Genomic DNA, 19529 nt, shown 5'->3' on the forward strand with positions numbered 1-19529 from the left:
CCGCCCTTCTCCCAAACGACTCAGGGTGGCGTACAGCATTAAAAAACACATATTACAAAAGTTAAAAGGAAATTAGAAACAATCCCAAAAACAAACCCAATTAATATAACACTAACATTTAAAAAATTAGACAAAATTAACAGGCCAGGCCGGCTTGCTGGAAAAGCCAACTTTTTAGGGTGCGTCGGAAGGACCAGAGGTCAGGGATTATGCGAAGCTCTGGGGGCAGCTCATTCCAGAAGGCAGCTCATTCCATATTTTAGAATTCACAACGGTAAAGAAAATTGAGGTTATTAATTTAGATTTTTGGAAGCATTCTGTAAAATGATGCAGTCTAGATTTATCAATGCTATGGACCATCCACTACATTGAAACTCTTGCTTGATATGCTGATATCACTTATGAAAAAAAGTGCTTAAAACAACCTATTGGCTATATTACTTCATAAATTACTTCATAAATATATATGCTTAACCAGTTTATAGATAGATAGATAGATGATAGATAGATAGATAGATAGATAGATAGATAGATAGATAGATAGATAGATAGATAGATAGATAGATAGATAGATGATAGATAGATAGATAGATATAGATATAGATATAGATATAGATATAGATATAGATATAGATATAGAGATAGATAGATAGATAGATAGATAGATAGATAGATAGATAGATATAGATGATAGATATAGATATATATATATAGATATAGATATAGATATAGATATAGATAGATAGATAGATAGATATAGATGATAGATAGATAGATAGATAGATAGATAGATAGATAGATAGATAGATAGATAGATGATAGATAGATGATAGATAGATAGATAGATATAGATAGATAGATAGATAGATAGATAGATAGATAGATAGATAGATAGATAGATAGATAGATAGATAGATAGAGATAGATGATAGATAGATAGATAGATAGATAGATAGATAGATAGATAGATAGATAGATAGATAGATAGATAGATAGATAGATAGATAGATAGATAGATATAGGTAAGGATTGGCAGACTCAGGGAGAGTAAAAAGAGGGATCTGCCTAGAATCACTACATAGCTAGAAACAAATTAAATCCAACCCCCTTTGACTGCTGTTGACCCTTATCTAACTCTAATCAAGTACTGACCATTAGTTGAGAAGATTGCTGTGCATGGACTTTTAGCAATAAATCAGTTAAATTGAACTTTCATGTGTGAACCTTTTCTTTCATGCCTTACATGTATAGTGTGCACCATACATGCATTCTGTACATCAACATATTTATATTTTATACACAAACACATTTTCTATTGCGTGTGAATCATGGCTTAATGTTTTGCTTGTCCTATCATTCAAACGAGCAACTTCTGAATATACAGGACCAAGCCAACTATATTCAAGTATCAGCTATATTCAAATGCTTATTCTTTTCAGACTTCTGCAAAGTCTGTCTGCCATACTCATTGAAAAACTAGACTTTTTTTTCCTACACTTGCTCATTTTCCTCTAAAGTATACAATTTGTAAGTGTTTCATAGAGCAAATCAGTTGATATTTGGGGTTTTGAAATAATGGTAGGATTTATTTTAGCAATTGTGTATAAAACTAGTAATTATAAAAGTATAAGTATAAAAACTGCATGCATACACAGAAAAAGATATTCTGTTTGGATTCAGTATGAGTTGATGCTACTCAAGTAACTTTTGAACTTGACTATCCAAATCAATTAGCTGAAAAATGATTTATTTTTTTCAAGAGAACAGAACAAAACAAAGCATGAGTGTGAGAAAGGTTACTTCTTTACTCACCTTCTCTGCTGACTGTGCCGTTCCGAAAAAGATTGGGATAAAAGCTAACCAAATGATACAGGTGGTGTACATGGTAAATCCAATTGGCTTTGCTTCATTGAAGGTCTCTGGAACGCTTCTTGTTTTAATCGCATATACAGTACATGTTACCATTAAGAGAATACTGTATCCAAGAGAACAAATTAGTGATAGATCCGAGATGTCACATTTCAGAATCCCACGGGCATTTTCAGGATCCACAGTTCTCTGCTCTCCATAATCTACTATGATGTGTGGAGGATCAATAGCAAACCAAATGAAGACTCCTATAAGCTGTATGGATATGAGGCTGAAGGTAATCACCAATTGGGAACCTGGGCTGATGAACTTTGGAGCAGTGACTGATTTTTTCCCTTGCTCAAATATTCGATGGATCCGGTTTGTTTTGGTGAGCAAGGCTGCATAACTGAAGCACATCCCAAGTCCTAGGAAGATCCGTCGAAAAGAACAGATGGCAGTATCTGGACTTGCAATCATTAAAAAAGTGATAGCATAACAGAGAAAAATCCCGGTCAAGAGGACATAGCTTAGTTCACGCCCTGAGGCCCTGACAATTGGGGTGTCGTTGTGGCGGACAAATGTCACAATGACAAAGGAGGTTGCAATGATGCCAAGTATTGCTATGAAGACAGGCACAATCGCCCACGGGGAATGCCACTCCAGTTTGATGATGGGAATGAGTTGGCAGTCCGTGCGGTTGGCGTTTGGTTTCTTATCAAAGGGACACATTTCACAGGTGACCTCATCCACTTGGTAGTGATATCCTTCACAGCGCTCACAATGCCAACAGCAAGCTACTCCCTTAACCATCTTCTTCCTTTCCCCAGGTTTGCAGGGCACACTACAGACTGAGGTGGGGTGAGTTCGTTCTTTGATATCCCAAAGCATATCTTCTACCTATATATGTATATATTAAGAAGAAGGAAAAATTAATGAGCCTTTCATCTTCTCCTATTTATAATATTTCTAATCTTGGACACAAGTTTCTCATGAATCACCTTGTTTTGACAATACAAATACAGTTTATTTTTATAAGAAACCCCTTTTTCTCTGATGCTGATATTATGAAACTGTTAAATGATTGGGCACAATAAATCATTTGCGCCTTGAGCTTGATGAGTGTCATTAGTTTCTATTTACCTCTTTACTGCTGACCAAATTGATGCCTGTGAAAAGATTTATCGACTCTTAAGCTCTAGTCTGAAGCAAAGGCATCCTATAAAAAGGAATTTATGAGCTAATCACGTGCAAATATAGTTCTCAAACATTTAATTAGAAAATAATGGCATATGGGTTTGGAATTAATTTATATCCTAATGTAAGGACAGAGTAAATATCCTGCACTGATCTAGGAAAGAACAAGAAGTTTTATTTCTCAGAAGTAAAATTATGAAGCAAGGAAATATTTTATTGTATTTCTACCTTTTGGATCTGTCTCAGGTTGTTTGCTTTTTACCTTCTACCATCTACAGAATTATTTGTTTACCATATTTCCTTTTTTCCCTCATCAAATTTCTCTGAGTGGCTTACAACAAAACAAGGACACATAATAAAAGCGTAAACATCAATCCACTATAGACAAGTAAAGTAGCATTCCTGATCATTCACCTCATTGAGTCACTAATTACCACCAATCCTATCATGCCTCTCTAAGCTCACTAGGAAAACATTATCTTTACTGCTCTATACAGGAAGAAGGAAACAAAGAAAGCTTATTTCTGCTGTAGATTCCTACTTTTTAAAGGTTCTGGATGAGTAGAGGAATCTTCTGAATTCTCTTTCAGTCTGCATGAATCAAGCAATCTGAGTCTTCCTACTGCAGGCAACCCTTGAAGGCCATGTTATAAAAGTCTGTCTGTCTGTCTGTCTGTCTGTCTGTCTGTCTGTCTGTCTGTCTGTCTGTCTGTCTATCTATCTATCTATCTATCTATCTATCTATCTATCTATCTATCTATCTATCTATCTATCTATCTATCTATCTATCTATCTATCGCTCTGTGTGTGTGTGTGTGTTCCAGCATGACTCTGGAACGCCTTGAGCAATTTCAATCAAACTTTGTACACAGGGGACTTACTCTCTGGGAAAAAATACTGTGGTGGTAAGACACCACTAACGCCCATCGGGTTGTGTGTTCTGTTAACACAACATACACAACATGTTAACACAACATACTGTTGTGCCTTAAAATGGCTTCTACTGTACTGCCTTAAAATGGCTTCTACTGTGCAGTGCAGTGGAGTTGCCATGGTAACGGCTTCACAGTACTCCACAAGGGGCTCCCTCTGGTAAGCGGGAAAATCCAAGATTAGAAATTACGCTTCTGGGAGCACAGGGAAAACATTTTTAACTAATTTAATTTTCGCTGAAATCAGGGCTGAGGGAAAAGTTGCTTTGCCATTGCCACTTCAGGAATTGCGGTGACATTAATGGAAGGAGGGAGGACAGCCCATTCCACACTTACATTGCCACTTAACATCACCATTCCTGTTTAATACAGGATTGGGATAAATAAATACCCGGGCAATGCCAGGTTATTAGCTAGTAGCTGACAAAGAGAACTTTGAATTATATCTGGAAACCTATATAACCCAGGACTTGGCTTTCAAAGGTTAGATAGCCTTTTGAATTCTGATGGGCTTTTGATTTTGTACACACTAATTTGTTGTAGGGATCTCAGTGGTTCTGTAGATCAAGTAATCTTTTCAAGAGAAGGAGCCTTGGAATCCAGCAACAAACTTTGCACGAGTCAATCCATCCATTTTTAAACTACTGAATAATTTCTCTCCTTTGCACCATCTATAACTGGAATTCAAGGCACTTGGAAAGTCCCTGTTTCATAACGTACATGTTAGCATTACATGTGTGTGACAAGAACCAGTTAGCAATGATCAGATATGAAGATATTGCATGTTTCCTTTTTATTAGAAAGTTGTTTGGCAATGGAGATAATTATTCGCAGCATTCACTCTTTAAACTTCTTAGAGATGTAGAGATATAAATAAATACTTAAAACATTTTATAGAGAGATAATAATTATACCAACAGACAACTTTTCCTCAAAGATTAATTAGTTTACATTAATTACACTACTAATACAGTGCTAGATTACTTATAGTACTACATTTTACATTGGCATCCACAGCACCAACAAAGGAAGCAAATGACAAAACAACTCTGTTTCTTTTTGTAAATAGACAAATAAATGTACATAAAGGGTGGAACATGTGTTGCAATATCACAATTGTACACTTTTTCTGCTGTTTTGATGAAACTGTCAGATTCTGCAGACTTCTCTGATTATTTTCTTCCTGTAGTGCAATTACAAAATATTACTTGGCTATAGCTTCATTTAAGCTTTTTAAAACCAGTGCTTTGATGACTTTTAGCAGAAATATGATTTCTTTTTACAAAGAAACAAATATATTAAAGAAGGGAAACAAGTCCCACTCAAGGTGCTGCTATGCTACATTTTCCATGCCCAGTGAAAGCTATACTTTGGCAACATCACAAGGATTACACATCCTTCACCTATTTCAGGTTCACAGATAAATGCATCATATCACATGGGACCAATCCTAGAGTGCTTAAGAAACCTCTTTACCAGTAGAATGGAGAGGCATTATGTTTCTTGATGTTTGGAAATAGCTTAGTCTGACTCAATAAATGTCTTCTGGAAGAAGCAATATTCTTCAAACATAATGCATACAAATTTAATTCAACGAGTTCAATTTTTCCTGTACTTTATTAAATATGAAAATACTATAGGTAGAGGTGGGGTAGTCACTCAACACAGTTGAAAAGAACATTTTTAGCCAATTCAGAATCAAACCAGTACTTTAAAAAAAGTGTTAGAATGTGCAGAGGTGGACAGACTAACAATGGAAATAAAAGAAAGAGGGGGAACAGAATACTATTTGATTTGGGACACATGGTATAACTGGTTAGAGAATAGAAACAAAGAATAAGAATATAAATTAAGATGTGATTTAAAAAGGTTATATATATATAGTTATGCAATCATAATATTGGTACTTTGTATAGAATAGATATGTACACAAAAGAAAAGAAAGAATTATGAAAATAACTTGTATGTACTTGGGAGAAAACTTTTTTTTAAAAGAATCAAACCAGTTACTTAAAACCAACACATTATTTTGCAGCTAGAAGAAATGATTCCTGATTGTGAGAACTGGGAATCACATGTCACAAATTAGGAATCAAACAGGCTTGTTTGTCCCAATGTTATTTTTTTCCCAGAACATGGAAAACGTCACCTGTACAAAGGCAATCTTCTACTGAGTTGCACCAGGCTGCTCTTTAGTTTAAAAAAAAATATTCTGGAAGAAGTTTAACAGGGATCCACTACAGAAGATCAATTTGCCCCAAGGGTTCACTAGTGGGGTTTTTTTCCTCCCTTTAATGCATTCAAAGGGCCAATTGACCTAGTTAATTATATTCTATCAAACAATTTTCATTGTTTTGGGAAGAAATAAAGGATGGTACAAAATGAATGGATCAGAAATTTCAAAACAATAGGATAATCCCATCAATTAAAAGGTATGAAACAATATTCATTGTCTCTATTAGAATAATAGGTTTCTGATTAGACACAAACTTTTCAGGATTTTCATTGAAAATCTCCCCATTACAATCTAATGTAATACTATGTATGTATGTATGTATGTATGTATGTATGTATGTATGTATGTATGTATTTGTGTTAGAACCCCTGGTATTTATTTATCAGCATAAATACTATATATATATATATATATATATATATATATATATATATATATATATATATATATATATATATATATATATATATATATATATATATATATATATATATATATATATATATATATATATATATATATATATATATATATATATATATATATATATATATATATATATATATATATATATATATATATATATATATATATATATATATATATATATATATATATATATATATATATATATATATATATATATATATATATATATATATATATATATATATATATATATATATATATATATATATATATATATATATCATGGTCTTCTGTGTCCCAGTAAGGGTATGGCTAGCTGATGAGAGCAAATTAGCTCGAAATAGATCTATACTAGTCTCCCTTTATTTATTTATCAGTCCAAATACAACACAAATATAAAAAGGCAACATTAAAAATAAAAATATGGTTTTCTGCCTGCATGGTCTTCTGTGATAAGCCGAAGGACAGAAAGAGGGAGTAGTGACCTTCCTCCCATATTTAGGCATACCAGGGGTTGTAACACAAATACATACCTATTTCCCTGGCTCAACTGATAAGGAGGACAGCCTGTGGCTAAGTGGCTAAGACTCCTGCCTAAGATATAATACAGCCCAGGTTCGAATCCCAGTAAGGGTATGACTAGCTGATGAGAGCTAATTAGCTTGAAATAGATCTATACTAGTCTTCCTTTATTTATTTATCAGTACAAATACAACACACACACACACACACATATGTGTGTGTGTTGTAATTGTACTGATAAATAAAATATTTATGTAACATAAATACATACATACATACATACATACATACATACATACATATATATATATATATATATATATATATATATATATATATATATACACACACACACACACACACATACATACATACATACATACACACACATACACACATATGTGTGTGTGTGTGTATGTATGTATATATGTATATATGTATATGTGTTGTATTTGTGCTGATAAATAAATAAAGGAAGACTAATATAGATCTATTTCAAGCTATTTAGCTCTCATCAGCTAGCCATACCCTTACTGGGATTCGAACATACATACATACATACATACATACATACATACATACATACATACACACACACACACACACACACACACACACACACACATCGATAACATGGTTTTAGAATCTTAATGGTGGACTAATTATCTGAATAATTATCCTTTAGAAAACTTTAGAGACATGACATAAGCAAAATAGCCATACTGTAAAAGTTTGTGCGAAAGTTTAAAACAATGTTTTATAACTTGGCAACTTTAATATATATAATAGAATAGAATAATAGAATTGGAAGGGACCTTGGAGGTCTTCTAGTCTAACCCTCTGCTTAGGCAGGAAACCCTATACTATTTCAGACAAATGGCTATCCAACGGTTTCTTAAAAGTTTCCAGTGTTGGAGCATTCACAACCTCTGGAGGCAAGCTGTTCCACTGATTAATTGTTCTAACTGTCAGGAAATCTCTCCTCAGTTCTAAGTTGCTTCTCTCCTTGATTGACCCATTGCTTCTTGTCCTACCCTCAGGTGCTTTGGAGAATAGCTTGACTCCCTCTTCTTTGGGGCAGTCCCTGAGATATTGGAACATTGCTATCATGTCTCCCCTAGTCCTTCTTTCTATTAAACTAGACATACCCAGTTCGTGCAACTGTTCTTCATATGTTTTAGTCTCCAGTCCCCTAATCATCTTTGTTGCTCTTCTCTGCACTCTTCTAGAGTCTCCACATCTTTTTTACATCGTAGCGACCAGAACTGAATGCAGTATTCCAAGTGTGGCCTTACCAAGGCATTATAAAGTAGTTCCCAGAATTCCCTAGCCAGTCCAGTATATATAACATAAAGTAACTAATATAATGAGAGGTGAGGTGTTGTGAAATAATGTAAAGTTTGGGGAGCAAAAATTGTTCTATTTTTAATGTTGTAGATTTTCTAGGCAAAGTCATAAGCAACGGAGAATATGGGTGGTTTTCCTTCCTTCCTTTCTCTAATAAGTATTGTACTAGCATCAACCACCCGAATGTCATTTTTCCAAATATGCCCTGATTTTGAAGCATTTCTTTTATGTTAATCTTTTTGTTGCAGCAATTTTATCTCAACCTCTATTTTCTTTTGATAAATCTTTCCAGGAGGGAGGGAAGGAAGGAAATAAAGAGAGAGAAAGAAAAAGAAAAGAAAAGAGAGAAAGGAAAGGAGAAAGAAATGAATGAAAGAATGAATGAAAGAAAGAAAGAAAGAAAGAAAGAAAGAAAGAAAGAAAGAAAGAAAGAAAGAAAGAAAGAAAAAGAAAGAAAGAAAGAAGCCTGTGAATTCTGCTCCTGTTGTCTGATGCTTATTATTGTTAGAGTTGCTGAGGTAAAAATAAATCAAGGGCATTTTTTTTTTTACATTACTAACATATTATTCTTTTTTTTTTTTTAGCTGTAAAATGGGGATGGGATCAATAGCTAAACAGGAGAAACAGAGCACCAGAAACCAGACAATTATTTTGGTTGTTCCATTGTGCGATTGGGAGTAATATTCATTTAATTGTCCGCTAGGCAGTATTTCACAAAATTTCATCCAACTATTTTCACTCCTACTGCAGTGAAAGAATGCCTCTCAGAATGCTTGCAATTGTTAACTAAACTTTGAAATATCCCACAGGTTTCACAATCTATTGACTGCAAAGGCAACAAATCCTCATTTCAAGAAAGTCTGTTGTAATGATTTGTATAATATTTTTCATTTCAGTGCCTCTGAAAAATAAACTACGTAACATATAATTCACATTATGACATGGTATAAGTGTTGGAAAAATATCCTGGGTGAAGATGGTTGTTTCTAATTTTTACAAATAAAGGCTTCTGATAGCCTTAGGCTCTTGGGTCTTGGAAAGATTAATGAAGAAACTGTGGAATGTGAAAATAAAAATCGGGAATTTGTAATGCTAGTGACTGTGTTTAGAGATATTGCATTTTTATGTTAAATTTATACAAACTTATAAACACAGAAGTGTTCTCTCCTGTCTTCATTATATTAGTTTTGTATGTAAGAGTACTTTATTTTACATTTGAAAATGTAGTTGAATATATTTTGGTACATATAAAGAAATCTAGAAGTAATGGGATTAGTGAAGCTATTGGTTATCAACGGTATAGGGTTTCCTGCCTAGGCAGGGGGTTGGACTAGAAGACCTCCAAGGTCCCTTCCAACTCTACTATTGTATTGTATTGTATTGTATTGTATTGTATTGTATTGTATTATCATGGTGGGACCACTTTTATCTTTGTAGTCTTGAGAGGTCAGGTGAGCAGAAGAAGGGAATGTCTTTCCCTTATTAACTCATTGCTTTTCTTTGCTGTTGATTGGGGTACAAGCACATCCATCAAGTGCTCACATGTTCATTCATGGCAACTCAGAGCAATTGAGATGATGCAACAAAGGTATAAAATCTACTCTTATTTCTGGATCTAGATGTCGAGCTGGTTAGCTGAAAAGCTGACAGCCCAGGTTTGAAACGTGACCTCTATGTGATGGAGTGAGCTCCTGTTACTTGCTGTAGCTCCTGCCCACCTAGCAGTTCAAATGCATGCAAATGTAAGTAGATAGAAAGGTAGCACTTTGTTCGCAAGGCAACAGTATTCTGTGTGCCTCGGCATGTGGTCCTGTGGCCACATGATCACACAAATGTTTTCAGACAGCGCTGGATGCCTTGGCTAAGAAACAGAGATAAGCTCTTTCCCCTAGAGTCAGCCATGACTGGACAGGGAATTCCTTAGTTTTACCTTTTATTTAGTGAAGAAATCACAATATCAATGATCAATTGATTTTAATGTCACATCTATTTTTGCACTTATTTCTGAGGAATTCAAGTTTCAGTGAATAGATTTTTAGCTATCCTCATATTTACTTGACTGTCTTTAAGTTTATTTCAGAATAGTCTGTGAATTTATGATCTTTCTGTAGAGTTGATTACGGCTTCCTTCTTTATTTTACTCTGTTTTTACTACTTCAACAACATTAGTTTAATATACAAAGAATGGATATCAAGAGCAACCTTGAATCATGTTTTAAAGCTACAATTCTGGTATAAGGCTTTCTTTCCATTTAAAACAGCATAATGATTATAATCTAAATGTTGGTTTTGATTTATAGTTTAGCTCTAAGTTAAGCTCCGAAAATTCTTAACCTAAACATGAAGCAAAGATCCCATGCCAATTAACAAGAAGAATAAGTGGGTCAACATAGACCTTCTAAATTAAGTGTGCTGTCTGATCTTTAATGACACCAGTAATCATTCATTTTGTGAAAATTGAACTAACAACAGGGCATGGTGTCAGCATGTATGGCATAAAGATTAATGAGCCCATTCACCTTCTGGACTGCTATATTACCATTAAATTGATTAGTAGAATGGTCCATGTATTGAAATCACAATCTGATGGATTTATCTGAACTTTTGATTAGATTGTTCTATGATGAACAGCACACTTCCAGCTTCTCATTGTTACTTTTGAATGGGTAATAAATGCTAACATGTTTTGTTCTATGGATTTGAGTAGGACAAATATGGATTAGATCTTACCCCTGCTTCTTTTGAAATAGAAGGGAAACTCCTGTGACAGGAAAGCGTGGAGTTTGTCTATTGTCCTTTAAGCTCTCTGTGCTATCCAGAATTTGTTCTCTGAGGCTGCAAAAAAGGGTAATTACGTCCCAGAATTGTGGGAGAGAGATAACTTTATACTACAGAGGGGAAAGAAAATCAGAAGTTCATTGTCTTCCTTTATGCTTCAGTAGCTTTCTAAATGAAACTACATGTCCCATTCTTAGAAAAAGCTATGACTAGCGCAGACATTCATCTATCAGCTGGGTGGTTCCATCCTGTGCCTTCAGATCATGCCCTGGAACTTCACTTAACCAAGTGTTACATGTCACTACTGCTTCTATTACGAGTAGGTGTTATATGGTCATGCTTCAAGGTCTCCTTCATTAAAGAATATATGTCCTATGTCCTGATTTATCCACCCATAAGTGAGTGAACAATGCATTTGGGAAGGCATCTCATGCATTCAAGGGAATATTCACTGCATTTTGATCAAAACATTTCTAACATTATGTTGGAAAGCTCACACTAAAGCAAATGTAATTTATTATATGAATCTAAAAAGATTATTGGATTCATGTAATACAGGTTTTATGTCTTGGGAGATGCATGAAGATACATACTGAAATTGCAAATATTTAATGAGACTATAGATAGAAAACAATTCAAGGGCAACCAATCCATCAGAAAGTAAGCAAAGCTAGAAATAAAAACTGTCAAGATTCTAGATTGACAGTCAGTTTCATTACTGCCAAGGTTTATAAGAATGGTCCCATCCCTCTATTTGATGGAAGTCTGCTGATAGAAAATCAGTTGTAACATATTTGCTTTTCCTACAGTCCTATCAGGAGAAAACACTCAATGGTATCAGTTGCATGCTTCATATTTTATGCATATAAATTAAATGCATGCATATTTATTGTGTTCATATACCTCCAGATGTAACAAAAATTACTCCCAGTAGTTTACTATATAAAAAGAGAGTAAAATCATAAAAAGCCACAAACACCTAATATTTTCCCCCCTTCTGTTTAATCATGTCTGACTCTGAGACTATCTGTGAATGTCCCTGCAATTTTCTTGGCAAGGTTTTTCAGAAACAGTTCGCTATTGCATGTTTCCTAGGATTGAAAGTGACTTGTCCAATGTCAACCTGCTGGCGCTGTGTCTACAGTGAGTTTAGAAATCATGGTCTCCCAGCTGAAATGATGAATAAGACTGATCACTCAGAATCAAAATAAGTCTTGTTACTGGATATCGGTAGAAAGGTGTAAAAACCCCAATTTTGTATTCACTTTCTTGAGGATATATATATATATATTTATATATAAATATTTATATATAAATATAAAAATGCCTCTGTGTGTGTGCGTGTGTTTGTGTGTGTGTGTATGTTCCAGCATAACTCTGGAACTCCTCAAGTAATTTTAACCAGACTTGGTACACAGATGACTTACTCTCTGGAAAAAAAAAACTGTGGGGTTAAGACACCCCTAATACCCATTGGGGCATGTGTTCTGTTAAGATATAGCCTGTTGTGCCATAAAATGGCTTCTACTGTACATATCAGTGGAGTTGCCACGGTAATTGCTTCACAGTACTCTACAAGTGGGCTCCCTCTGGTAAGGGGGAAAATCCAATATTAGAAATTATGTTTGGTCCAGAAATTTTTCCCTTATAAATAAATACCCAGACAACACCAAGTTATGAGGTAGTATAAGATAAATATGCATCTCCACTTTAATACAATAATACAATAGTAGAGTTGGAAGGGACCTTGGAGGTCTTCTAGTCCAACCCCCTGCCTAGGCAGGAAACCCTATACCGTTTCAGACAGATGGCTATCCAACATCTTCTTAAAGACTTCCAGTGTTGGGGCATTCACAACTTCTGGAGGCAACCTGTTCCACTGATTAATTGTTCTAACTGTCAGGAAATTTCTCCTCAGTTCTAAGTTGCTTCTCTCCTTGATTAGTTTCCACCCATTGCTTCTTGTTCTACCCTCAGGTGCCTTGGAGAATAGTTTGACTCCCTCTTCTTTGTGGCAACCCCTGAGATATTGGAACACTGCTATCATGTCTCCCCTAGTCCTTCTTTCTTTTAAACTAAACATACCCCAGTTCCTGTAACCATTCTTCATATGTTTTAGTCTCCAGTCCCCTAATCATCTTTGTTGCTCTTCTTTGCACTCTCTCCAGAGTCTCCACACCTTTTCTACATTGTGGCGACCAGAACTGAATGCAGTATTCCAAGTGTGGCCTTACCAAGGCATTATAAAGTTTACATTTCTTTGCATTCAAATTTCATTCAATTTTATATTCTGATATGGTAAAGATAGATCATGGACTGTTTTACATCAAAGCTACTCAGACTTCATCTGGATAAGGTAGACATTGTGTTGCAAATATCTCAAGTAGGTGATTTTAACCAGATGAAACCCAGGTCTTTGTTGTGAACTTTAAGTATATATTTAAATTTAACTATCCTTCCAAAATTTGGACAACTCTTATCACGAAAACTAAGAGTGAATAAACTGGAGAAGCAATGTTCTTCAGCACATGTGCTGAAAAGATGCTGCTTGCAGGAATTTTAATGTGAAATGGAAATAACGCCTCTATTCACTTACCATGTCACTTCATCACACTGTTCCATTGTACCAGAAGGAATACACAACAGGGTGTTTTGTTTTATTTAAGTGTCTCTTATTGAACTCATCTATTTTTCAATAGATTAATCAACAAGAACATAAATACACTTTGTTGATGCCCTGGAAAGAGTTTTGCAATTGCTCCCAGTGGCTAAACTCTCGATTGCTGGTTTGTCTTATTCTTCGTAACTGAAAAGGGAGGAAAAGGCTAATAACAGCTGTTTATTTCCAGGACAATAAGCACTTTTTCAGGGGTCTCAAAATGACATAATTATTTTCTTTCTCATGTCTTATCTTGAAGGCTGGTATGAGATAGCATTTCTACAAAAAAGTAATTATATAAACTAGAAGTAAGTAACTTAGAGGTCCTGGGTTAATTTAAAGCACCCTTGTAAGAAAGCGATCTCATGATGTTTCTACTCTTCTCTAAACAGATTGTCAAGTTGGTAGAAAGAAAAGACAGCAAGAAGATTAAAAAAGGAATTGAAGAAACAAATGGGTTTTTTTCTTCCTTTTGTTTTCACTATGGATATCTCTGCATTTCTTCAGTAGAGCTCGATGGCATGTAGGAGTTTGGATTTTCATCTTTGATCATGCCCATATGAAATTATCTGATCTTCAATCATTGGAATTTATGCATTTAGTGCATGGATCGGCAACTGTAAAAAATCAAAGAGCCACAAAGGTCCTAACCAAAAGCCCCCCATTTAATTCTGGAACCGACTGGAAGTCCGGTTCCCCCACCACAGAGTCTCCTCCTAGCACAGCGTCCTTTTTCCTCTACCTGTCCTAACCAAAAGCCCTATCAATTGTGGGGCTGACCAGCAACAGGGAGCCACAGCAGAGGGATGAAAGAGCCACATGTGGCTCCAGAGCCGCAGGTTGCTGACTTAGTGGATTTAGTGGATTGCATTTGCTACAATGGAAGAGCAGAGACTGAAAGCCTCTTGATCCGGCTGGATCTGTCATCAGCCTTCGGCCATGGAATCCTTCTATACTGTATGCAAGAGTTGAGAATTATGAGCCCTGATCTGCAGGTGTCTGTTTCTTTCTGAGTGAACAGTTTCAATTAGTAATGGAATGATGAAGTACAGGTTAAGTTGTTGGATGCTTCAGTTTATTTTGCCTCAAAGTTCAGTCCTCTCTCTATTGGCCATACATTGGTAGGTGTATCAATATTCTGATGATAACCAGTTATATCGCCACTCAGACCAAGCAGGAGATCTATATCTGGAATATAGGAGATGGTGGATAGGAAAAAGCAGACTTTGGGTTAATTCCAGAAAGATGGAGTGGCTGTAGTTTCAAAATCTGATCATCAGATTTTAGTTCGATCTTTGGCTCTGGATGGGCTTGCACATTTATTATCTGGTATTTGTCATGGACCCCAGGTTCCTGTTAATTCAACATATAAAAGCTGTGTCCAGAAGCACTTTTGTACAGCTTCGGATTGTACATCAGATATGACCAGGGCTGAAATGAATATGGTCACTCATACTTTTTCCCTTTGCAGTAATAGCCTGCCTTCTAAAATCAGGATGGTGACTTCCTTATTAATATTTAGGAAACTACTCCACTATAGACGCTTACAGGAATAAAAGTTATGCTATGGGATGGAGGAATGAGTTGATTCTGATATAAGGAAACTTGTTAATTTGTTATTTTCAGGACTAATTTATTTATATAATGCACATTTTGTGTACTTTAGTGAAATGTAAATATCCGTGAACAAAGAAAATCCAAGCAAACAAAAAGAGATATTCAGAAGTACTAGATATCTGTTCCTTTTGTGGGACTGTAAACCCACCCAAAACAGAAAGACCAGAAAGACTTTGTTGGATTTTTCAGCACCTATAGTATATCTGGGGTCAGCTTAAACTTTTACTCATCTGGGTGTTGATCACAAACTCCAGATAATATGTTTGGAGATGGTATAAAAACAGATTTCAGTTCATGGATGGGATTGGAAAGGACAAATTAGGCGTATGTTCACATCAAAGTGAGACTATTGTCTGTGCCCACATCAAAGAAGACTGTTCTCCTTCCCAGTTCTCCATATGGACCAGGGACATGCGGTCAGGGGAGGCAGGGGAGGCCTCACCGCTCTCATCATGAAAATTAAAAAAAAGGGAAAAGGCGCTGAGGAGCCTTCTGCACACGTGGTCTGGGAATGGGACCACGTGTGCAGGAGGTTCCTCTAGCCTCAGCCTCCCTCCTGCACACGAGGTCCCATTCCCCGCCTTCCTAAGTCAACATGAAGGGGACAGCGGAGCGCGAGCCGCAGTCTCCTTCATGTTGACTCAGGAAGGCGGGGAATGGGGCCACATGTGCAGGAGGCTGAGGCAGCTTCAGCCTCCTGCACATGTGGTCCCATTCTCCTCCTTCCTGAGTCAACATGAAGGGGACTGTGGCTCGTGCTGATGACGTCACCAGCCTCACCAGCCATAAACCTCACCGCACGTCACTGATATGGACCTTATGGGTACCCAGGAAATTAGCCATACTTGAATATACACATCTACCACCTCTTTTCTATCTTAAAATTCTTGAAAATAACAATCAACAAAAACCTAACCCCTACCCTAGATTCCTTGAGGAAGGTTTGAAGAGAATAGCTAATATTTCTAACACACATGGTCATTGCATTTTATGTGAGGGGTATAGGGTTTTTGGGTTTTTTTTTTTTTGAGATATGTATACCTGGGAGATACTGATTACAAACATCTTTATCTTCTTCACTTCCTAAAATTCGCAGTCTGCCTGTTTCTGGGATTAAGTAAAGCTGTTTATCTTTTGTTCACAATGGGAAAGGTTTTGATCAGGGCAACAGTTGGAGATATCTCTGAGCAAAGAATAGAAGAAGAAATTGAGAAATAGAGCCAGGGATGAATAAAAATGTGGTTGCAAAGCTCTCTGCACTGCAGCCCTAAGCTATTTAACTGTAGCCGAGCACTTTGAAAGATGCATTTAGAAGAGAGAGCACATCAGGTTACTGAACCATAATCTACACCAGCTGCCTATTAGCTTCCAGGTAGAGATTAAGTGCTGGGTTTGAATGGCGCTCAGGAATTAATTTTCATTTGGCTCAATTAATAGCTGAGCAGTTGTACATTTTAATTGCCATTAATGCACTTAAGAGTCCAGTCTGGGCATATACTTTCAGATGAAGAGGAATAAAGGAAAAACAAGCATCCTTTCCTTATATTAGTCTCCAGTGCACTATTTGTTTTTCTTTCTTTACATAACTTTTTTCTCTCTTTCTCCCCCCCCTACTCTCCCCCCCCCCCCCAATCAGGATTCTCCTCTGGTGACTTTCAGAGCTCCTGGAGACTTTTCAGATTTCAAATACCCAGTGTTAAAAAAGAAGAAAAGAAAAGAAAAAGAAAAGAGCAACATATTTTCCTATTTTTGAGGGCAGGGGAAACAGAACTACTTGGTGACTCACATATGGCTTTTGTCCAGTTTAATAAGCATATGGCCAAAAAAATATGTAGCATACTTTTGCTTCTCGTCCTTTTGAATTTTAAGACCTTCAAAAATTGATCTTGATTAATATTTCCCTTGAGCTGCTTCATAGGAAAAATTAAGTACGCTTTGAATTTTTTAAAAAGCAATCAGAGGAATGAGACAGATGGTCCCTAAGTAAATCAAGTGTGGGAGAAAAAGCCAACAAGACCTGAAACAAAATAATAGATAATTTCTCTTTTATTTTCTACATCCTATTTATTTAGTGTATGGTATATCATACATGGGCTACTAATATATATTAACATTTCACCTGGCTTAGTAAAACCTAATAAAATATACAATCTATGTGGAAAAGGGATGTGGTGGCTCAGTGGCTAAGATGCTGAGCTTGTCGATCAGAAAGGTCGGCAGTTTGGAGGTTCGAATCCCTAGTGCTTCATAATGGAGTGAGCTCCCGTTACTTGTCCCAGCTTCTGCTAACCTAGCAGTTCAAAAGCATGTAAAAAATGCAAGTAGAAAAATAGAGACCACCTTTGGTGGGAAGGTAACAGCGTTCCGTGTCCCTTCGGCATTTAGTCATGCAAGCCACATGACCAGGGAGATGTCTTCGGACAGTGCTGGCTCTTCAGCTTTGAAACAGAGATGAACACTGCCCCCTACAGTCAGGAATGACTAGCATATATGCGCAAGGGGAACCTTTACCTTATATGTGAAAAATATCTATGTTCAAATACCAATGACTAGGCTTTCTAACCATTGAAGCCCATCAGCATTTATATTTTAAAAAATCAGACACTAGACCAGTATATGCCCTCAACTTACAGCTAGTCATGATGTGACCTACTGTTTGACATGGGACCCTGCAGTGCAGTCGCACTGAGGGGAGGATACTATGCCCCATTTATAGAGAGAGTCCCGGCAGGCACCGTGCGAAGAGTGAATCCTATTCAGGACTGTCCATTGCTGATGTAGTTTAAAGTCCGGCAACTTTTTTGTGGGATGATTTATATATCTATTTCCTAAAATGAAGACATTGTAATAATGTAATAATGTCATTGGGAGGAAAGGAATTAATGGTATTTGTTTTTTAAAGTAAAGTTACTGTATCAGGATTTCAAAAATATGAACCATGGCATGATGGAAGTAAAAAGGTATAGTAGAGAAAATTCTGCACACTTGAGAGTGATTCATTTTTGCAGTCTAGATGTATATTATTTAAATCTATCAGAGGCTTAACACACCTGTTCCTATTGGGAAAAGAAACCTGAAAACTTTTTTTAATGTCAGGTGTAAGGAATCAGGACCATGTGTTAAGTTCCAGTTAAGCTGATTTATTGCCTATGCCTACATACAAGAATCTAGTTAGTACTGACTAATGGTCAGTGCTAAATTGGCGCTAGATAAGAGTTAATGGAATTCCAGAAGGGCTGGGCTTGGACCACTTGTGAGAACATAAATGACTCTAAGTTGATTCTTCTCTTGACTCTGCCCTGAAGCTGAGCCTTTCCTTCTCCTTCATCTGTACAGTGGTTTATTGCTGACCATAAGTTGTATGATCTGGGAAGCAACCGAAGAGTTACATGTTTGCCTTGTGCTTCTTTAGAACCTCAATTGTAGAAATAATAGAAGTGCGTTTGCTATTTAATTGGGGTTTGCCATGAGCCTCTAAAAGCATCAGAAAAGATATTTACAGTAGGTGCTGTGATATGTTTATACCTACAAAAATCAGCATTGCATGAAAAGTGTTGGAAAACTTGAATGAACACGTTAGGGATATATTTTCATGGAGAAAAATATATCTTTGTACTCACTAAGAATCTTAGTGCAAAAGTACTCTTACCCATGTGAAGAATTCATATTTATAGAGTAGGGCTTTGCTATTCAGACTCAGTTCAAAAGAGATGCCCTGGATTACATGGGTGTGTGAATGCAGCACCTTCTGTCTAATAAAGGCAGCCCTATCACACATCTTAAAATAGTTCTTCTGAACTGAAACCAAAGTTTTGTACAACTCTAAAGCAAAGTATATATGATTATGTATAGTCCATATTAGAGTCTAAATTTAGTTTTTGTCAGTATTAAATATACTGGTAGTTCTTGACTAACAACTGTTCATTTAATCACCAAAGTTACTTAAGTACTAAAAAAAAGTGAC

The 19529-nt window shown here is 36.0% G+C and overlaps 1 protein-coding gene across 4 annotated transcripts in view; it reads right to left on the reverse strand.

Moving 5' to 3' along the window:
- The window catches only part of GRM8 (glutamate metabotropic receptor 8), a 540632-nt gene that overhangs the window by 68510 nt on the left and 452593 nt on the right, over positions 1 to 19529 (reverse strand). For all 4 annotated transcript variants that reach the window (XM_081957711.1, XM_081957713.1, XM_081957712.1 and 1 more), the window contains one exon: positions 1813 to 2748. In XM_081957711.1, coding sequence (XP_081813837.1) covers positions 1813 to 2748 — 936 coding nt within the window. The remainder of the gene's footprint in view (positions 1 to 1812; positions 2749 to 19529) is intronic.

This window comes from Natrix helvetica, assembly GCF_964273705.1.
Source record: "Natrix helvetica genome assembly, chromosome: 6".
In the NCBI taxonomy this organism is placed as follows: domain Eukaryota; kingdom Metazoa; phylum Chordata; class Lepidosauria; order Squamata; family Natricidae; genus Natrix; species Natrix helvetica.